The 23,790-nt window shown below is 40.0% G+C and overlaps 2 protein-coding genes across 2 annotated transcripts; one reads left to right on the forward strand and one right to left on the reverse strand.

The window, feature by feature from the left end:
* The first annotated feature begins 1,747 nt into the window (after positions 1-1,747).
* LOC109884134 (zinc finger protein OZF-like) lies at positions 1,748-10,748 on the forward strand. The gene is made up of 2 exons (XM_031821257.1): positions 1,748-1,951; positions 8,835-10,748. The coding sequence occupies exons 1-2, from the start codon at positions 1,849-1,851 to the stop codon at positions 10,016-10,018; spliced, it is 1,287 nt and encodes a 428-aa protein (XP_031677117.1). The 5' UTR covers positions 1,748-1,848; the 3' UTR covers positions 10,019-10,748.
* Positions 10,749-13,459: 2,711 nt separating this feature from the next.
* LOC116372141 (zinc finger protein 501-like) lies at positions 13,460-21,300 on the reverse strand. Its single transcript, XM_031821247.1, has 3 exons — positions 21,112-21,300; positions 19,102-19,319; positions 13,460-17,188 (listed from the first exon to the last, which is right to left on the reverse strand). The coding sequence occupies exons 2-3, from the start codon at positions 19,304-19,306 to the stop codon at positions 16,089-16,091; spliced, it is 1,305 nt and encodes a 434-aa protein (XP_031677107.1). The 5' UTR covers positions 19,307-19,319; positions 21,112-21,300; the 3' UTR covers positions 13,460-16,088.
* Positions 21,301-23,790: the final 2,490 nt, after the last annotated feature.

Here is a 23,790-nt window from a genome sequence, read left to right on the forward strand (position 1 = left end):
TTATGGAACAAAAGGAACATTTATTGTGTAACTGGGAGTCTCGTGAGTGCAAACATCCGAAGATCATCAAAGGTAAGCGATTTAATTTATTGCTTTTCTGACTTTCATGACCAATCTACTTGGCTGCTAGCTGTTTGTAATATTTTGTCTACTGAGAGAGATGTTCTTACATAAACGCTTGTTATGCTTTCGCCGAAAAGCTTTATTGAAATCTGACATGCCAGGTGGATTAACAACAAGCTAAGCTGTGTTTTGCTATATTGCACTTGTGATTTCATGAAAATTAAATATTTTTAGTAATTTAATTTGAATTTGGCGCTCTGCAATTCAGCGGATGTTGATAAATGATCCCGCTAATGGGATGGGTGCGTCAAGAAGTTTAAAGCAAAAACTCAAACAGGACGTACCAGTGACGTGCTCAATACGGAAGAGGTCCGACGTAGCAGATGCTAAGCTACAGGACTGTTTTGCTAGCACAGACTGGAATATGTTCTGGCATTCATCTGGTGGCATTGAGTAGTATACCACATCAGTCACCAGCTTCACTAATAAGTGCATCGATGATGTCAACCTCACAGTGACCGTACGTACATATCCCAACCAGAAGCCGTGAATTACAGGCAACATCTGCACTGAGCTAAAGGCTGGAGCAGCTGCTTTCAAGGAGCAGGACACTAACCTGGACGCTTATAAGAAATCCCGATACGCCCTATGATGAACCATCAAACAGGCAAAGCGTCAATACAGGACTGAGATCAAATCCTACTACACCAGCTCTGACAGTCGTCAGGTTGTGGCAGGGTTTACAAACTATCACAGATTACAAAGGGAAACCTAGCCGCGAGCTGCCCCCGTTACGCGAGCCTACCAGTTGAGATAAATGCCTTTTATGCTCGCTTCGAGACAAGCAACACCGAATCATGCATGAGAGCACCAGCTGTTCCAGCCGATGTGAGTAAGACCTTAACATTCACAAGGCTGCAGGGCCAGACGGATTACCAGGACGCGTACTCAGATCTTGCGCTGACCAGCTGGAAAGTGTCTTCACTGACATTTTCAACCCTTCCCTAACCCAATCTGTAATGCAGTGTGGTGCAAGACAAAGGAGCTGATCATGGACTAGAGGAAAAGGAGCAACATCGAGAGCATGCATCACTGCTTGGTATGGCAACTGCTCGGGATCCGACTTCAAGGCGCTACAGAGGGTAGTACTTACGGCACAGTACCTCACTGGGCCTGAGCTCCCTGCCATCCAATAAGTTAATAATAAAGAAGTTATTTCTGTTTTTTATTTTTAATACATTTGCAAGAATGTCAGGGGGTATTGTGATGTCAGGGGATATTGTGATGTCAGGGGATATTGTGATGTCAGGGGGTATTGTGATGTCATGGGGTATTGTGTGTAGATTGATGAGGAAAATAATACATTTGATCCATTTTAGAGTAAGGCTGTAAAACATAACAAAATATGGAAAAAGTCAAGGGGTCTGAGTACTTTCGAAATGCACTGTATGGGAATTCAGGAAATCTACTATATAGGTTAAGTGCACTTACGATGTGTAATTTAAAGTGTGCACTTCGTGTCAAATGGGAATGAATTTTTGTTGTCAATGCTTAGCTACTTGATCTATTGAAATTAGATCATTGAACAGGAAAAAACATATTATACAGAATAAGAAAGTTCCAGAACTGTCAAGACGATAATTTTTGTGTCTGTTTCTCTTTATTACTACATCAACAGTGAGGACAAATCCAGCCTGCCTCTCTCCTTCCACACTGAGTCCAAATCTTCAGTCACTGGGTCCTGATTGTTACAGTGGAGCCCAGTTTGCACTGCAGGATCCAGAGATGGCATCAGTGAAGCTGGAAGACTGCAGTCAAACACTGGAGCTGAATGTCAACATTAAAGATGAAGAAGAGGAGGAGAAGATTGGTAAATCTGTTAATCATGGTAAAAGCAGGTTCAATCTCTTCTGTAATTCTGACATCACACATCCCTGCCAAACTCCAGACTGCACAGCAATGGTTGTTTTGTAAATTTTTACACTTATATTTGAGTAATTCCGCTCGGGTTGGGATGTAGAATTTGACCATAACCTGAAGGTAGGGAGGGGCTGTTCCCTTTGTTTCTCTGTAGGCACCATGATCTTGTTGTGGATGCGAGCTTCGACTGGAAGCCTGTGCAATGTACACAGGTTGCGACTGGAAGCCTGTGCAATGTACCGAAAGGTTGCAAGATCGAATCCCCGAGCTGCCAAGGTACAAATCTGTCGTTCTGCCCCTGAACAGGCAGTTAACCCACTGTTCCTAGACCAGTTAACCCACTGTTCCCAGGCCGTCATTGAAAATAAGAGTTTGTTCTTCACTGACTTGCCTGGTTAAATAAAGATATAAAAAAATACAAAAAATGTAAAATGAGCTGAGGCCCACTAGAGTTAACAATTATTCATGGGAACTGCAAACTACTTACCCTAAACATCCCCCAAAACTACACGGATGGGAAGCATGTGTGATAAAACCTGCACTCAGAAGCCGACTGTCTAACTCATGAAACTTTAAGACCATGGAAACTTTAAGACCATGGAAACTGTAGGACCACCCGTGAAAAGGCCCTTGAGTAAAAGTATTATGAAAAACTGAGCGCTAACCAAGGACCGATGAACCAGTAAGGGAACCAATGTGGTAAAAACCCGTTGCTGGGTAGCCTTCATTTGCAACTAGAAAGTGGTGACTGGTAAAAACCTGTTTCTGGGTAGCCTTCATTTGCAACTAGAAAGTGGTGACTGGTAAAAACCTGTTGCTGGGTAGCCTTCATTTGCAACTAGAAAGTGGTGACTGGTAAAAACCTGTTGCTGGGTAGCCTTCATTTGCAACTAGAAAGTGGTGACTGGGACCAAATCGTTGTTAGTAGGTTAGGATGTTGACACTTGCATAGAGAAGCACTTCCCCGAATAAATTCAGGCAAGGTGAATCCCGGTACATAGAAACTGAAGCAAATGAACAAATTGTTAGAATTATGGAGAAGAAAACCCATGTATTTAACATGAATAGGCTACAGGCAAAGTGACTGAAGCTTAAAGCCACAGTTCTTATTCGGTACATTATTGACGATAGCCACCTTGACACTTGGTTTGCAGCTGGAAGGAGAATATACCATTATGAGATGGGGACTAATGGCCAAGACTGATGCAACAAGATTTTGCAGAAGACATTTTGTTTATAACGAGATGAAATGCAAGTAAAAGTGTAAATACCTAAAATGAGTAAAAGGCAACTAAACTCATAAAGCATGGATGAAATATTACTTTTATCGCTGAAGAATCAATTGATAAAATGGCTGATATTGCAAATCACCACTTGTAAAATAGGCTACGATTATGCATGTAAGCCAACTTAATGTCAGATATGACTGTTGGTGAGAAGAAGAAATAAAGATCCATGATTGCTGGCGATGGCTCTGGGTTCACCTTAGTTCAAGTCCACTCCTATCCAGTTATTAAATAACAATAGAATATGTTTCCAAACACTTCTACGTTAATAATGATGAACTGATTGCTGGCGATGGCTCTGGGTTCACCTTAGTTCAAGTCCACTCCTATCCAGTTATTAAATAAGAATAGAATGTTTCTAAACACTCCATGATTGCTGGCGATGGCTCTTGGGTTCACCTTAGTTCGAGTCCACTTATTAAATAAGAATAGAATGTGTTTCTAAACACTTCTACATTAATAATGATGAGTGAGAAAGTAACAGATGCAAAACACATCATACCCCTCCGCCAAAACAAATGCTATCCTCCCCTCTTATTTTAATGGTGAGAGGTTAGCATGTATTGGGGGTATGATATTTGTGTGTCTAACTTTCCCACTCATCATTATTCACAATATACAAGGCTACTATACTAAGCCTGCTAATGATAATGACATTACTTATTATTTTAACGATGATCATAACAATAGTTATAATAATAACAGGAAGAAGGATAGCAAGAGTGGCACAGTGGTCGAAGACACTGCATCTGGTTCGAATCCAGGCTGCATCCCATCCGGCTGTGATTGGGAGTCCCATAGGGCGGCGCACAATTGGCCCAGCGTCGTCCCGGGTTTGTAAATAAGAATTTGTTCTTAACTGAGTTCTCTAGTAAAAGAAAAAAGAAAAGGATGGTATTGGAGTGAGAGCTGCATGCGTAGTCTATTGTGTGGCAAACAGGTGCTGTTAGATTACAATATTATATTTCTGACTGTTTGGAACAGTTGTAAACAATACTAAATAAATGATTATAATGTGTTCTAAAGGAAAATTACTGTAAAACCTTTATTACAGCATACCACACATTAACACCTGTATTACAGCATACCACACATTAACACCTGTATTACAGCATACCACACATTAACACCTGTATTACAGCATACCACACATTAACACCTGTATTACAGCATACCACACATTAACACCTTTATTACAGCATACCACACATTAACACCTGTATTACAGCATACCACACATTAACACCTTTATTACAGCATACCACACATTAACACCTTTATTACAGCATACCACACATTAACACCTGTATTACAGCATACCACACATTAACACCTGTATTACAGCATACCACACATTAACACCTGTATTACAGCATACCACACATTAACACCTTTATTACAGCATACCACACATTAACACCTGTATTACAGCATACCACACATTAACACCTGTATTACAGCATACCACACATTAACACCTGTATTACAGCATACCACACATTAACACCTTTATTACAGCATACCACACATTAACACCTGTATTACAGCATACCACACATTAACACCTGTATTACAGCATACCACACATTAAAACCTTTTACAGCATACCACACATTAACACCTTTATTACAGCATACCACACATTAACACCTTTATTACAGCATACCACACATTAAAACCTGTATTACAGCATACCACACATTAACACCTGTATTACAGCATACCACACATTAACACCTGTATTACAGCATACCACACATTAAAACCTTTATTACAGCATACCACACATTAACACCTGTATTACAACATACCACACATTAACACCTGTATTACAGCATACCACACATTAACACCTGTATTACAACATACCACACATTAACACCTTTATTACAGCATACCACACATTAAAACCTTTATTACAGCATACCACACATTAACACCTGTATTACAGCATACCACACATTAAAACCTGTATTACATCATACCACACATTAAAACCTTTATTACAGCATACCACACATTAAAACCTTTATTACAGCATACCACACATTAAAACCTGTATTACAGCATACCACACATTAAAACCTGTATTACAGCATACCACACATTAAAACCTTTTACAGCATACCACACATTAAAACCTTTTACAGCATACCACACATTAAAACCTTCTACAGCATACCACACATTAAAACCTTTATTACATCATACCACACATTAAAACCTTTTACAGCATACCACACATTAAAACCTTCTACAGCATACCACACATTAAAACCTTTATTACATCATACCACACATTAAAACCTGTATTACAGCATACCACACATTAAAACCTTCTACAGCATAGCACACATTAAAACCTGTATTACAGCATACCACACATTAAAACCTTCTACAGCATAGCACACATTAAAACCTTTTACAGCATAGCACACATTAAAACCTTTTACAGCACACCACACATTAAAACCTGTATTACAGCATACCACACATTAACACCTGTATTACAGCATACCACACATTAAAACCTTCATTACAGCATACCACACATTAAAACCTTTTACAGCATACCACACATTAAAACCTTTATTACAACATACCACACATTAAAACCTTTATTACAGCATACCACACATTAAAACCTTCTACAGCATACCACACATTAAAACCTTTATTACAGCATAGCACACATTAAAACCTTTATTACAGCATACCACACATTAAAACCTTTATTACAACATAGCACAAAAAAACTTCTCAAATTAGGAAATTGCTTTATCTGACATGTTGCAATTGTGTGAGGCTTGGAGCTCACAGAATCAATAGGCTATCAAACACACTCAAACAGGCAACAGAAGCAGGATCTATCTTCTTTCTGTAAATACAGTGCATTCGGAAAGTATTCAGACCCGTTGACATTTTCCACATTTGGTTAACTTGCATCCTTATTCTAAAATTGATTAAAAAAAATTCCCCCTCACTTGTCCCGTGTAATGACAATGCGAAAACAGATTAGCTCCCTGGATGCAATTCCTATGGCTTCCACAGGGTGTCAGCAGTCTATGTTCAAGGTTTCAGGCTTGTAACTTCAAAAACCAATAAGAAATATCAGTGTAAGTACAGGGACACAGTCTTGGAAATTTGTATTTGCGGGCGCCATGAAAGTCTCGCCATCTAAAGTCGGTTTCCCATTGAACATACTTCTTTCCGTAAGAAATATTATAGTTTGATTACATTTTAGGGTATCTGAGGAGTAAATAGAAATGTATTTTGACTTGTTGAAACAAAGTTTAGGGGTAGATTTTCGGTTTCCTTTCTCTGCATGTTGAACGAGTGGATTACTCAAATCGATGGCGCCAACTAAACTGACTTTTTGGGAAATAAAGAAGGATTATGTCTAACGACACTACATGTTATAGCTGGGACCCTTTGGATGACAAATCAGAGGAAGATTTTCAAAAAGGTAAGTGAATATTTAATCGCTATTTGTGAATTTATGCAACCTGTGCCGGTGGAAAAATATTTTGATGTCGGGGCGCCGTCCTCAAACAATCACATGGCATGTTTTCGCTGTAATGGCTACTGTAAATCGGACAGTGCAGTTAGATTAACAAGAATTTAAGCTTTCAGCTGAAATAAGACACTTATATTTACCTAAATGTTTAATATCCATCATTTTTATGATTATTTATTTGATTTGCGCGCCCTCCAGTTTCACCGGAAGTCGTCCAGCTAGCGGGACGCCTAGGGACCTTAAATGCTGCAGACAATTTTTAGTGACCTTCTCCTTCTCTGTGCCTCTATACAATCCTGTCTCTGAGCTCTACGGACAATTCCTTTGACCTCATGGCTTGTTTTTTGTGTGTTTTTTTTCTTCAATATTTGGAAGATGTGCTTAATGTTCCATACACTCAGTAAATATGGATGATTTCTAAAACCAGGTACATTTAACAATTAGGCTATTGATTTACAGACCTATTTAAGTTGGTTTCCACACTCCTCAAAAATATTGTTTCAGAATCGCAGACAGTGACCGCTATCTAACGTGGAAGAAAAAGCACATGTTATAAAATAATGTAATTTGTATTAGTGTTGCACCATTGTTCTTACATAGTATAACCATATACAATTTCAGTAGCACATGTCTTAGTGATGTACTATGCCATCCCTATGGCCTCCGCAATGGATTAGTCCACCCAGACAGGAGCCAATCAGTCTTGTGCGCCATGAGAAAATGAATCTATTTGCGACTGTTCGACTGCTACCATACACATCATGTATGGTTCACACTCTCCTTCATCCCCTGGAACCTTCCAGTGCTTATAGCACTCTATGCCATATGGCCTCAAATTGTACTGTTCTGTTTTTCTCATTACACCCTTTCAATATTGGAAATATTACATTTGATTCATCCACTGTCGAGGAGAGAAAAGCATGGTCTACTCCACGGCACCCCCATATGCCATGTCTTGAAATATGCAGATAGACAGATTCAAAGTAAATTTACATTGTAAAACTTCTGCCAACTTTCTAACTCCGCCCATAACTTTTTAAATGTATTGCACTCCAAGAAGGCATGGATTATTGAGTCATCGTTAGTTTTACACTTAAGACATGGGGAGCAGCCATTGGTGGGCCTGCGAGGGCATAGGCCCACCCACTTGGAAGCTTGGCCCAAAAAATCTTAATGAGTTTCTCCCCACAAAAGGGCTGTATTACAGACCGAAATACTCCTCAGTTTCATCAGCTGTCCGGGTGGCTGGTCTCAGACGATCCCACATGTGAAGAAGCTGGCGTGGTTACACATGGTCTGCGGTTGTGAGGCCGATTGGACATACGGGCCAAATTCTCAACAATGATGTTGGAGGTGGCTTATGATAGAGAAATTAACATTAAATTCTCTGGCAACTGCTTTGGTGGACATTCCTGCAGTCAGCATGCCAATTGCACGCTCCCTCAACTTGAAACGTCTGTGGTGGTGTTGTGACAAAACTGCACATTTTAGTGGCATTTTGTCCCCAGCTGAAGGTGCACCTGTGTAATGATCATGTTGTTTAATCAGCTTCTTGATATGTCACACCTGTTAGGTGGACGGATTATTTTGGCAATGGAGAAATGCTCACTAACAAAGATGTAAAACATTTTGAGAAATAGTCTTTTTGTGAATATGAAACATTTCTGGGATATTTTATTTCAGCTCATGAAACCTTTCGACCAACACTTTACATGTTGCATTTATATAGACCACAAGCCTGACTGTTACCCACTTTTAGAATAGATGTATTCCCCATTTGGATTGTACAGCCTACTGATGAGTTCATATGTTACTGGTACAGCCAGAAGAGGACTGGCCACCCCTCAGAGCCTGGTTCCTCCTTTCTAGGGAGTTTTTCCTAGCCAATGTGCTTCTACATCTGCATTGCTTGCTCTTTGAGGGTTTAAGCTGGATATATTTTAAAGCACTTTGTGAAAACTGCTGATGTAAAAAGGGCTTCATAAAATACATTTGATTGACATGTGTATCACACCAACTGATTGGTTCTTCTGATGTTCTTCACACAGGAGACCATGTTGAGACATTCTCTACATCCAGAGAGCAACAGCAGGAAGATCACAGAGCTAACAGGTCTCACCACTGCCCACATTGTGAGGAGATTTTCCCAATTCTATCAAATCTAAAAATACACCTAAAAATACACACAGGAGATAATCTGTATCCCTGTACTGACTGTGGGAAGAGATTCACGACATCACAGGCTCTAACAGCTCATCAGAAAGTGCACACTGGAGAGAAGCCATACTTCTGCTTTGTCTGTGGGGAGAGTTTCTCTCAACAGGGCCATCTAAAAACCCACCATCGAATACACACAAGAGAGAAGCCATACTCCTGCTTTGACTGTGGGGAGAGTTTCTCTCAACAGGGCCACCTAAAAACCCACCAACGAATACACACAGGAGAGAAGCCTTACTCCTGCTCTGACTGTGGAAAGAGTTTCTCTCAACTGGGCAGCTTAAAAACACACCAACGTATACACACAGGAGAGAAGCCTTACTCCTGCTCTTACTGTGGGGAGTGTTTCTCTCAACTGGGCAACTTAAAAACACACAAACGTATACACACAGGAGAGAAGCCTTTCTCCTGCACTGACTGTGGGAAGAGCTTCACAACATCACAAGCTCTGACAGTTCATCAGAGAGTGCACACTGGAGAGAAGCCTTACTACTGCTTTGAATGTGGAAAGAGTTTCTCCCAATTGGATATGTTAAAATGTCACCAACGAATACATACAGGAGAGAAGCCTTACTCCTGCTCTGACTGTGGTAAGAGTTTCTCTCAACTGGGCAACTTAGAAGCACACCAACGTATACACACAGGAGAGAAGCCTTACTCCTGCTCTGAGTGTGGGAAGTGCTTCACAACATCAGCTGAGCTAAAGGTTCATAAAAGATCACACACAGGAGAGAAGCCTTACACCTGTTCTGACTGTAGAAAGAGTTTCTCCCGATTGGATATGTTAAAATGTCATCAGCGAATACATACAGGAGAGAAGCCTTATTCCTGCTCTGACTGTGGAAAAAGGTTCTCCCAACTGGGCAACTTAGAAGCGCACCAACGTATACACACAGGAGAGAAGCCTTACTCCTGCTCTGACTGCGGGAAGAGTTTCTCCCGATTGGATACCTTAAAACGCCACAAATGTATACATAAAGGGCAGAAGCCTCATCAGTTCTCTCAGACCAGCTAAGAATTAAAGTCACTCCATCACTTAAAGATGCACTATGTAGAAATCACTCCACCATTTCCTGCATGTTAAAATTGCAATAGTTCTAATAGCCTCCAGTTTGTGACAAAATAAGCAGTCATTGTGTAGTGAATCATTGTACCATCTAAACCGCTGTGAAATATATTTTCCATTATCAAAATATTGTATTTTCAGCTGTTGTACAAAAATGAAGTAAAAAACAAAACTTCAGAACGGAAAGCATAGAAATAGTGCACATAGAACAGATCTACTGCTTCTTAGACAGAGAGAAGCCTTACTCCTTGTCTGACTGTGGAAAAGGCCTCCACTGGGGAAAAGCTTGTGTGTACTGCACTGCCTGTGGGAATATTTTGTCTCTATTGGACACCTTAGCTAGGCTTGGGTGTTATCCAGATTGTCATACCTTCATACTGACCTTGTGCCATACCATAACATTAGGTAACTGCACGCAAAAATATATATTTATATATTTTAGACAGCATATAATAGACACCATCCAGGAGAAGTTAGCTAACTAACTACTAAATTAGCAAACCAAATGCACAACTGCAGAGCATTTAGCACATTTTAGACTGTTAACTTAAAGGGATATTCCTCATATCCAGCACCACCCCAACATCAACATGTGAATATTGCGTGTTTCTGTAGTAAAAAAAGATTGAGGAAGATAAGTGTTTCTAATGACATCATGGGTGGGCATCGTGTGATTTTTGACCAATTTACGAGGAGGCATTGCCTACTAATTGGTTGATGATGTCATTTTCACATGTTGATGTTTGGTTGGTGCTTCCTTTCCCTTTAATAGAGCTAGTTATAAGATATTATATATTTGTCACATATATGTACCGACAGATGTAGCCTATTGAATATTATAAAATATGCATTAAATGCATCCTCCAATTGTAAAGTCTGTCTATGCCCATACAGAAGACAGTGTTGAGAGCAACAGCATGAAGAGAGCAAAGAGGTCTCACCACCCCCAGTTCTCTCAGAACAGTTAAGATTAGAGTCATAAAATAAGTTGTAACAGTAAATTGGATCAAATGAAGAAAGTGTAGAACACTATTGTAATCCTATTGTTTCTCACTGTGAGAGAACAATGCAGAGGAAAGGGAGCATCATAGAATGTTAACCTCTTACTTTACATATCACTGTGCACCTTGTCTGTTTTGGTGTGTTTTGTTAGCTTCTAATGTAAAGATATTGAGATGACCTTGGATTTTCACTTAGTGTTAAATATCTTCTGAGGCTTCTCATTTTAAAAACAAACAAGTTTATAGTTTAACAGTTGACGTGGTGGTACTGCTTCCCTCTCAGCCTGGTCTGACTCTTTCTGTGGGGAGAGTTTCAACTGGTCAGCTTAAAAACACACCAACTGTATACACACAGGAGAGAAGCCTTACTCCTGCTCTTTGGATGGCTGGGTGTATAACACGAACATATAGCAACCCAAAGGTTGCATGTTTGAATCTCATCACAGATGACTTTAGCTTATTTTAGCTAATAAGCAACTTTGCAACGTCTTACAACTTTTTAGATGCTACTTAGCATGTTAGCTTAGCATGCCGCTCCTTAGCATGTTAGCTTAGCATGCCGCTCCTTAGCATGTTAGCTTAGCATGCCGCTCCTTAGCATGTTAGCTTAGCATGCCGCTCCTTAGCATGTTAGCTTAGCATGCCGCTCCTTAGCATGTTAGCTTAGCATGCCGCTCCTTAGCATGTTAGCAAACCCTCCCCTCAAAGGTTTTTCCCCTAACCCTACACTTAACCCAAAGCATAGCCACCTAGCTAGCATTAGCAACAACACATTGTAATTCGTAACATATTGAACATTTATAACATATTTTACAAATTCCAATTCATAACATATCATACAAATTGTAATTTATACGTCCTACAATTGCTATTCTACATTACATGACCAAAAGTATGTGGACACCTGCGCATCTAACATCTCATTCCAAAAATATGGAGTTGGTCCCCCTTTTGCAGCTATAACAGGCTCTTTCCGGGAAGGCTTTCCACCAGATGTTGGAACACTTGCTTTCATTCAGGTTGTCCCTCTGCAGTTCTCTGTGGGAATGAACTAGTAGACACAACATGTATCAGATAGAGATGATCAGTTTTCAGCATTAGTTTGGGAGGATTATTTTTGCTATTAAACAACTGTTTAATGATACACAGGTTATGAAACAACTACATGTGTTTATTAAGTTATCTTTTAAAAACAGATTTGTTTTAGTCATTGATAATGAATGTGTTTGGATAATTGCATAAGTTAAGTTTATTGATCTGCCAATGAAAAATAAAGTTACATGAATATGTACTGGTCAACCTCTTCTTCTCTTTAGTATTCAGTTCTTCATATGAGATCTGACAGTATGAATGGTTCTTATGGTTGTATTCAGTTCTTCATATTAGATCTGACAGTATGAATGGTTCTTATGGTTGTATTCAGTTCTTCATATGAGATCTGACAGTATGAATGGTTCTTATGGTTGTATTCAGTTCTTCATATTAGATCTGACAGTATGAATGGTTCTTATGGTTGTATTCAGTTCTTCATATTAGATCTGACAGTATGAATAGTTCTTATGGTTGTATTCAGTTCTTCATATTAGATCTGACAGTATGAATGGTTCTTATGGTTGTATTCAGTTCTTCATATTAGATCTGACACTGAATGGTTCTTATGGTTGTATTCAGTTCTTCATATTAGATCTGACAGTATGAATGGTTCTTATGGTTGTATTCAGTTCTTCATATTAGATCTGACAGTATGAATGGTTCTTATGGGCTGAGAGACTGGAGTGTTTTGTATGACTACAGTCATGAGTTCTCTCTGACCCTGTGATGTCATCAGGACAGAACCACATGTCTCTATCCCACTCCAGGCCAGGTGGCAGTGATGCACATTTAACGTTGGTCTGAACACCACCAATAAACACCAAGCAAGAAGAACGCACTCTCAGTGATCATGCCCCCTCCCCATGCTGCAAAGCAATCGAGAGCAATAGTCTTTTTGTAGGCACTAAAAGAAGGTCTATGGTAAACACAGGCTTAGGAGATCTTATACGTTTTGTTCTATGAGTTCATCATCAGCTAACATCACTTTTTTTTGCATTTTGCTAGTTATGTATCACATAAAGCACATAAAATGCTTCATAATTCATACAGGTCATGTTAAATGACTGATATGATCTCGTAGAACAAAAACATATAAGATCTCCTAAGCCTGTGTTAACCTCAGACTTTATTTCCTGGATTCATCCCAAACCATATTCTTTCCCCATTGAGATGGCTCAACTCATTTCCAGTCTTTAGGACCACATGCTGGTGAGTTCTATAAAAGATCACACGGCGAGTGCACACAATCAAACATTTGTAAGTACTTTTAATCCAACAAAATGATGAATACACTTGGTTTCATTGCACAATAGAATTTTTATTGAACTGTTATTTAATAAGAAACACATGTAAGTCTTTTCTACTACAAAACATATATTTGTGTGCATTGTAGCAATTACTGGTGGCTAGCAAATGGGCTTGTCCCCATGGTGATGTGTAAAGGTGTAGTCACATGTTTTGACTAGATAAACATGTCAATTAGAAATTAACATTGTATTTTCTGTATAGATAACCCAAAAAACAAAGGTTGACGGCACAAATTCATGTAGAATGTTTATTTTTCATTAGCAGATAAATTAATTTCATTACAGTTATCCAAATGTATTAATTATCAATTACTATAATAATGAATCTAGTTTTAAAAGACAATTTAATAAACAGGGAAGTCGTTTCATAGCAGGTGTATCATTAAATAAAAGTCATTATGTAGTAAAAAAGAATCCACCCAAAGTAATGGTGAAAACTGATCATCACACCATCTCTATCTGATACATGTGTCTACTAGCTCATTCCCAACAGAGAACTGCAGAGGGAGAACTTTGTGTCAGAGCAAAACCATACCACTCAATTTAGTATGATACAGTATGTTATGTTACATTGTCCTATGAATGTAATACGATTTCTAAGATGTATGAATTACAATTCGTACAATATGTTACGAATTTGCGATACGTATGATATTTTACAAATTCCAATTTGTTGTTGCAAACATTAATTAACATGCTAAGTACACTATATATACACACAAAATAGTGGATTTGGCTACTTCAGCCACACCCGTTGCTGACAGGAGTATAAAATCGAGCACACTGCCATGCAATCTCCATCTCCATAGACAAACATTGGAAGTAGAATGGCCTTACTGATACTGAAGAGCTCAGTGACTTTCAATGTGGCACCGTCATAGGATGCCACTTTTCCAACAAGTCAGTTCGTCATGTTTCTTCCTTGCTAGAGCTGCCCTGTTCAACTGTAAGTGCTGTTATTATGAAAACATCTAGGAGCAACAACGGCTCAACCACAAAGTGGTAAGCCACACAAGCTCAAAGAACGGGACCACCGAGAGCTGAAGCGCTTAGCACGTAAAAATCGCCTGTCCTATCGAGTTCCAAACTGCTTCTGGAAGCAACAGCAGCAGAAGAACTGTTCATCGGGAGCTTCATGAAATGGGTTTCCATGGCCGAGTAGCCGCACACAAGACTAAGATCACCATGCGCAATGCCAAGCATTGGCTGGAGGGGTATAAAGCTCGCCGCTATTGGACTCTGAAGCAGTGTAAACGTGTTGTCTGGAGTTATGAATCACTCTTCATCATCTGGCAGTCCCACAGAAAAATCTGTGTTTGGTGAATGCCAGGCAAACGCTACCAGCCCCAATGCATAGTGCCAACTGTAAAGTTTGGTGGAGGAATAATGGTGTGGGGCTGTTTTTCATGGTTCGGGCTAGGCTCCATAGTTCCAGTGAAGGGAAATCTTAACGCTACAGCATACAATGACATTATAGATCACTCTGTGCTGCCAACTTTGTGGCACCAGTTTGGGGAAGGCCCTTTCCTGTTTCAATATGACAATACCCCCGAGCACAAATACACGTCCATACAGAAATGGTGTCAAAAACGGTTTGAAAGAACTTGACTGGCCTGCACAGAGCCCTGATCTCAACCCCATCGAACACCTTTGGGATGAATTGGAATATCGACTGCGAGCCAGGCCTAATCACCCAACATCAGTGCCCAACCTCACTAATGCTCTTGTGTCTGAATGGAAGCACGTTCCCGTAGCAATGTTACAACTTCTACTGGAAAGCCTTCCCACAAGAGTGGGGGCTGTTACAGCAGCAAAAGGGGGACCAGGTCCATATTAAGGTCCATGATTTTGGAATGAGATGTTCCACGAGCAGGTGTACACATACTTTTGTCCATGTAGTGTAGTTGGAAAAGGTGCTTATTAGTTCAAATGCTAAAATTGTCCATGATGAGATTCGAACGTGAAACCTTTGGGTTGCAATACGTTCATGTTATATGCCTTTGGGTTGCAATACGTTCATGTTATATGCCTTTGGGTTGCAATACGTTCATGTTATATGCCTTTGGGTTGCAAGACGTTCATGTTATATGCCTTTGGGTTGCAAGACGTTCATGTTATATGCCTTTGGGTTGCAAGACGTTCATGTTATATGCCTTTGGGTTGCAAGACGTTCATGTTATATGCCTTTGGGTTGCAAGACGTTCATGTTATATGCCTTTGGGTTGCAAGACGTTCATGTTATATGCCTTTGGGTTGCAAGACGTTCATGTTATATGCCTTTGGGTTGCAAGACGTTCATGTTATATGCCTTTGGGTTGCAAGACGTTCATGTTATATGCAGACCCATCTATCCACCCGACCAACCACCCTCCTTTTGTTTTGTCTTAAAGGGAAATTTCTTCATATTCATCATCTCCAGCACCACCACAACATCAACACATGTGCAAATGGTGCATTAAAAAAAGGATAGACTTTCCAATGACATGATTCTGTAACGCACTCTTTCCTCTTCACAGTTCCCTCACAGTGAGAAACAATATGATTACAATAGAGTAACACTATCTTAATGTTACCACTTCTTTTATGAGATGAGGATTAATTGATGGAGTGACTTTAATCTTAGCTGGTCTGAGAGAAGTGATGTGAATTCTCTCCTTTACGGATACATTTATGTGTTTTTAAGGTAGCCAATCGGGTGAAACTCTTCCCACAGTCAGAGCAGTAGTAAGGCTTCTCTCCTGTGTGTCTTCTTTGATGAACTTTTAGCTCAGTTGATGTTGTGAAGCACTTCCCACAGTCAGAGCAGGAGTAAGGCTTCTCTCCTTTATGTATACGTTGGTGTGTTTTTAAGTTGCTCTGATTTGAAAAACTCTTCCCACAGTCAGAGCACGCGTAAGGCTTCTCTCCTGTGTGTATACGTTGGTGTGACTTTAAGCCACTCTGTTGAAAAAAATTCCTCCCACAGTCAGAGCAGTAGTAAGGCTTCTCTCCTGTGTGTATTCGCTGGTGACATTTTAAGTGGCCCTGTTGAGAGAAACTCTTCCCACAGTCAGTGCAGCAGTAAGGCTTCTCTCCTGTGTGTGTTCTCCGATGAACTCTTAGCTCAACTGATCTTGTGAAACATTTTCCACAATCAGAGCAGAAGTAATGCTTCTCTCCTGTATGTATAAGTTGGTGTGACTTTAAGCTGCTCTGCTGAGAGAAAATCGCCCCACAATCAGAGCAGTAGTAAGGCTTCTCTCCTGTGTGTACACGTTGGTGTTTTTTTAAGCTGCTTGATGAGGTGAAACTCTTCCCACAGGCAGAGCAGGAGTAAGGCTTCTCTCCTGTGTGCATACGTTGGTGTGTTTTTAAGCTGCTCTGTTGAGAGAAACTCTCCCCACAGTCAGAGCAGGAGTAAGGCTTCTCTCCTGTATGTATACGTTGGTGTGTTTTTAAGTTGCTCTGATGCGAGAAACTCTCCCCACAGTCAGAACAGGAGTAAGGTTTTTCTCCAGTGTGCACTCGCCGATGAACTGTCAGAGCCTGTGATGTTGTGAAACTCTTCCCACAGTCAGTGCAGGAATACAGATTATCTCCTGTGTGTATTTTTAGGTGTATTTTTAACTTTGATAGAATTGGGAAAATCTCCTCACAATGTGGGCAGGGATGAGACCTCTTAGCTCTGTGATCTTCCTGCTGTTGCTCTCTGGATGTAGAGAATGTCTCAACATGGTCTCCTGTGTGAACAACATCATAAGAACCAGTCAGTTGGGGTGATATACACATGGCTTCATAACAGTAGGCTGTACAATAAAGGGAATAAAACTATTAGGGATGTCCCGACAAAAAAAATAATCCTGGTCGACCGAGTCTTTATTTTTTTCGACCAATCGTTCCCTAGTCAATATATGTGTTGAAATAAAATCAACTATATGGAGGCTACTGAGCTTGTCTGATGCTTTAAGCGCTGCGATTAAAAATGAAGACTCAAGAGGGAGCTAGATTTTTTGTAGAAACAGACTTCGCTCACTTGCAATTTTTTATTTGACGGTGAGTCAAGACAATCAGAAATATTATCAGATTCACTCAGACAAATGTCTAGTGTGTCTCCATGGGGTCTCAGTCCTAAAAGCTGTTCAGCAGTTGAAGGCAAAAAGGGGTGAATATTATGAGTCATATCATCCTCCACTCACTATCACAAGGGTTAGAAACTACACAGACTCATTTCATATCATCCTCCACTCACTATCACAAGGGTTAGTAACTACACAGACTCATTTCATATCATCCTCCTCTCACTATCACAAGGGTTAGTAACTACACAGACTCATTTCATATCATCCTCCACACACTATCACAAGGGTTAGTAACTACACAGACTCATTTCATATCATCCTCCACTCATTATCACAAGGGTTAGTAACTACACAGACTCATTTCATATCATCCTCCTCTCACTATCACAAGGGTTAGTAACTACAGACTCATTTCATATCATCCTCCTCTCACTATCACAAGGGTTAGTAACTACACAGACTCATTTCATATCATCCTCCTCTCACTATCACAAGGGTTAGTAACTACAGACTCATTTCATATCATCCTCCACACACTATCACAAGGGTTAGTAACTACACAGACTCATTTCATATCATCCTCCACACACTATCACAAGGGTTAGTAACTACACAGACTCATTTCATATCATCCTCCTCTCACTATCACAAGGGTTTTAAACTACACAGACTCATTTCATATCATCCTCCACTCATTATCACAAGGGTTAGTAACTACACAGACTCATTTCATATCATCCTCCACTCACTATCACAAGGGTTAGTAACTACACAGACTCATTTCATATCATCCTCCACACACTATCACAAGGGTTAGTAACTACACAGACTCATTTCATATCATCCTCCTCTCACTATCACAAGGGTTTTAAACTACACAGACTCATTTCATATCATCCTCCACTCATTATCACAAGGGTTAGTAACTACACAGACTCATTTCATATCATCCTCCACTCACTATCACAAGGGTTAGTAACTACACAGACTCATTTCATATCATCCTCCACTCATTATCACAAGGGTTAGTAACTACACAGACTCATTTCATATCATCCTCCACTCACTATCACAAGGGTTAGTAACTACACAGACTCATTTCATATCATCCTCCTCTCACTATCACAAGGGTTAGTAACTACACAGACTCATTTCATATCATCCTCATCTCACTATCACAAGGGTTAGTAACTACAGACTAATTTCATATCATCCTCCAATCACTATCACAAGGGTTAGTAACTACACAGACTAATTTCATATCATCCTCCAATCACTATCACAAGGGTTAGTAACTACAGACTCATTTCATATAATCCCCCACTCACTATCACAAGGGTTAGTAACTACAGACTCATTTCATATAATCCCCCACTCACTATCACAAGGGTTAGTAACTACAGACTCATTTCATATCATCCTCTACTCACTATCACAAGGGTTAGTAACTACACAGACTCATTTCATAGAACTTGTTCAAGGATGTCTGATGTCAGATTTACAGAATTAAACCTATCAATAACTTATGGAGGTCTAACTTATGAAGATAACTTATAGACAGAACCTGCTCTTACCATCATAAACAGATTCCCCAATCTTCTCCTCCTCTTCTTCATCTTTAATGTTGACATTCAGCTCCAGTGTTTGACTGCAGTCTTCCAGCTTCACTGATGACATTTCTGGATCCTGCAGTGCAAACTGGGCTCCACTGTCACAATCAGGACCCAGTGACTGTAGATTGGGTTTGTCCTCACTGTTGATGTTACCAGCCTCAGACATAATCGGAGTTGGCCTGTAGTAATGAAGAGAAAATGGCCCACCCAAAAGTTATTGTCTTGAGAGTTCTGGTACTTTCTTTATTCTCAAAAAATGATATTAGATCAGGTAGCTAAACATTGAAAACAAACAATTAATTCATTTCACATAAGACAAAGTTTAAATTACAGTGCACATAATCTATAGTAGATTTCCTAAATTCACATACAGTGGGGCCAAAAAGTATTTAGTCAGCCACCAATTGTGCAAGTTCTCCCACTTAAGAAGATGAGAGGCCTGTAATTTTCATCATAGGTACACTTAAACTATGACAGACAAAATTAGAAGAAGAAAAAAAATCGAGAAAATCACATTTGTAGGATTTTTAATGAATTTATTTGCAAATTATGGTGGAAAATAAGTATTTGGTCAATAACAAAAGTCTATCTCACTACTTTGTTATATACCCTTTGTTGGCAATGACAGAGGTCAAATGTTTTCTGTAAGTCTTCACAAGGTTTTCACCCACTGTTGCTGGTATTTTGGCCCATTCCTCCATGCAGATCTCCTCTAGAGTAGTGATGTTTTGGGGCTGCTGCTGGGCAACACGGACTTTCAACTCCCTCCAAAGATTTTCTATGGGGTTGAGATCTGGAGACTGGCTAGGCCTCTCCAGGACCTTGAAATGCTTCTTACGAAGCCACTCCTTTTTTGCCCGGGCGGTATGTTTGGGATCATTGTCATGCTGAAAGACCCAGCCATGTTTCATCTTCAATGCCCTTGCTGATGGAAGGAGGTTTTCACTCAAAATCTCACGATACATGGCCCCATTCATTCTTTCCTTTACACGGATCAGTCTTCCTGGTCCCTTTGCAGAAAAACAGCCCCAAATCATGATGTTTCCACCCCCATGCTTCACAGTAGGTACGGTGTTCTTTGGATGCAACTCCGCATTCTTTGTCCTCCAAACACAACGAGTTGAGTTTTTACCAACAAGTTATATTTTGGTTTCATCTGACCATATGACATTCTCCCAATCTTCTCTGGATCATCCAAATGCTCTCTAGCAAACTTCAGACAGGCCTGGACATGTACTGGCTTAAGCAGGGGTACACGTCTGGCACTGCAGGATTTGAGTCCCTGGCGGCGTAATCAACCACAGTTGATTTCTTCAAACCAAGCTGCTTACCTATTGCAGATTCAGTCTTCCCAGCCTGGTGCAGGTCTATAATTTTGTTTCTGGTGTCCTTTGACAGCTCTTTGGTCTTCAAAACCTTTACATGTTTAGTGTTGCCTAGTCCAAATGTGAAATTATTCCACTATTTTGTATCAGTTTGCATCAATTTCAATGAGGGCCTTTTATGTTGAGGGAGAACCAACAATTGTGGCTAATTGTTATTCTGGCTAGCTTCACATAGCTAGGGACAAGCGGGTACCATGGCTGCTTCCAGGAGGAGGACGGAGACGTTGGCCACATTCCGATAGAAATGTATTATGTAGAACAAACATGCCTCTGATTCGAAGGAATCATGTCAGTTCTATTCAGGCCATTTCTGTCTGCAACTTTCCACAACGTTTTTATACTGAACATCCCCAGGCGAACACAACTGAGTTCTGTATGAACCTGGAAAGCCTCACAAATGAACGTGTGATGGACACCGCTCCGTGTGCTTGTAAAATATTTTTTTATCGCGTTCTTCACTCACTCGTTTTGACACGAGAAATTACACAAAACCTTTCCCAAACGTGATAATATCTTATACGTTGTGTTATCTAATACGTTATGACGCTCTTTCGCTATTAGACAGTTTAAACGTGCTATTACATACCTGTAGTAATAAAACGAAACTCACAACACCGTTCTGTTGTTTTCTTTACTCCGAAGAATGGTGGCAGGCAACCCGGAACTTCCTGTTTCCCACTACCGTAGTGCAACAACGACATGTATTGGACTAACTACTGCTGAACATTACATATGCATTGTAGATGGTCTCTGTGGAAGGCCACAGAGATAATGCCAGTTGAATAATGTTTACATATCTTGCATTACTCATCTCATACGTATGTATTCTATAATATCTATTGCATCTTAGCCTATGCCACTCTGACATTGCTTATCCATATATTCATATATATTCTTATTCCATTCCTTTACTTAGATTTGTGTGTATTAGGTATTTGTTGTGGAATTGCTAGATATTACTTGCTAGATATTGCTGCACAGTCGGAACTAGAAGCACAAGCATTTCGTTACACTCGCAATAACATCTGTTAACCATGTGTATGTGATCAATAACATCTTATTTGGAAGATGAAGAACCTCATCTACCCGAGCCACGGCCTGTTCCCCCTGCTACCATGTAGCAAGCAGAGACGGTACAGGTGCATCAAAGCTGGTACCAAGAGAATGAAACCGCTTCTATCTCCAGCCCATAAGACTGTTGAACAGTCATCCCTGATTTGATTTAGAGAATATTGGTGACTAGTAAATTGGCTTGTCCCAGTGTGTAGAGGTGTCGTGACACGTATTGAGTAGATAAATACAGATATTTGTTGGAATGTCATGAATTAAACAAAAGCATTACATTTACTGTATGTAAAGTTAACCCCCAAAAAACTACGATGACTCAGTAGATCAATAAAGTTGCAGTACTCTAGCAGGTCTCACAGCTGTTTATGCTGACAAAACATGTTAGAGAATAGGTCAGATTTAGCTTTGTGATGCTCATTTCAACTTCCTGTCTGGTTCAGCTTCAGAAAAACAGGAAATATGTCACTTGAAACATTGCTTTTTGGTAATTCATTATACAAAAGGGAAGAGTTTGACCAGTACAAATTTATGTAAGTTCTCCAAACATATTCATCATTAATGACTAAAATAACTAATCTAGTTTTAAAATACAATTTAAGAAACAAAAAGGTATCCACCCAAATGAATGGTGGAAACTGATGTTCATACCATCTCTATCTGATAAATGTTCTGTCTACCAGCTCATTACCACAGAAAACTGCAGAGTTGCTTTGATGGGAGAAAACATTCACAGGCTTCTCTCCAGTGTTGAATGTTGAACTATCAGATCCCTTGATATTTTGCAGCTCTTCCCACAGTCAGAACAGCAATAAAGATTCTCTATTGTCTGTATTTTTAGCTTGATAGAATTGGTAAAATCTCCTCACAATGTGGGCAGTGGTGAGAACTCTTAGCTCTGTGATCTTCCTGATGTTGCTCTCTAGATGTAGAGAATGTCTCAACATGGTCTCATGTGTGAACAACATCAGAAGAACCAGTCAGTTGGTGTGATATACATGTCAATCACATGTATTTTATGAAGCCCTTTTTACATCTGCAGTTGTCATTAAGTGCTTTACAGATACCCTAACCTAACGTATCAGGCGTAAAATAAACACCACAAGCTTGCGGTTTTCAGGCTTTGGCTTCCTCTCTGCCTTCTTCCTGAAAAATGGATGCTCCCGGTGTTTGTCGACTCCACTGAGGGTGCAGGAACCAAGACTAAAACCCCAAAGGGAAAGCAATACAGAAGCAGAGGGACTAGTAAAAACTCCTTAGAAGGAATCTAGGAAAACCCTAGAGAAGAACCAGGCTCCGAGCAGTGGCCGCTCCTCTTCTGGCTGTACTAGGTGACAAATGACTTGATATATAGTGCCTTCGGAAAGTATTCAGACCCCTTGACTTTTTCCACCTTTTGTTATGTTACAGCCTTATTCTAAAATTGATTAAATTGTCCCCCCTCCCATCAAGCTACAGTCGTGGCCAAAAGTTTTGAAAATGACACAAATATTAATATCCACAAAGTCTGCTGCTTCAGTGTCTTTAGATATTTTTGTCAGATGTTACTATCGAATACTGAAGTATAATTACAAGCATTTCATAAGTATCAAAGGCTTTTATTGACAATTACATGAAGTTGATGCAAATAATCAATATTTGTTGACCCTTCTTTTTCAAGACCTCTGTAATCTGCCCTGGCATGCTGTCAATTAACTTCTGGGCCACATCCTGACTGATGACAGCCATTATTGCATAATCAATGCTGGAAGTTTGTCAGAATTTGTGGGGTTTTGTTTGTCCACCCTCCTCTTGAGGATTGTCCACAAGTTCTCAATGGGATTAAGGTCTGGGGAGTTTCCTGGCCATGGACCCAAAATATCTATGTTTTGTTCCCCGAGCCACTTAGTTATCACTTATGCCAAGGTGCTCCATCATTCTGGAAAAGGCATTGTTCGTCACCAAACTGTTCCTGGATGGTTGGGAGAAGTTGCTCTCGGAGAATGTGTTTGTACCATTCTTTATTCATGGCTGTGTTCTTAGGCAAAATTGTGAGTGAGCCCAATCCCTTGGCTAAGAAGCAACCCCACACATGAATGGTCTCAGGATGCTTTACTGTTGGCATGACACAGGACTGATGGTCTTCTCCGGACAAGCTTTTTTTCCGGATGCCCCAAACAATCGGAAGGGGAAAATGACTTTATCCCAGTCCTCAGCAGTC

Source organism: Oncorhynchus kisutch, unplaced genomic scaffold (assembly GCF_002021735.2).
Source record: "Oncorhynchus kisutch isolate 150728-3 unplaced genomic scaffold, Okis_V2 scaffold3945, whole genome shotgun sequence".
Lineage (NCBI taxonomy): Eukaryota > Metazoa > Chordata > Actinopteri > Salmoniformes > Salmonidae > Oncorhynchus > Oncorhynchus kisutch.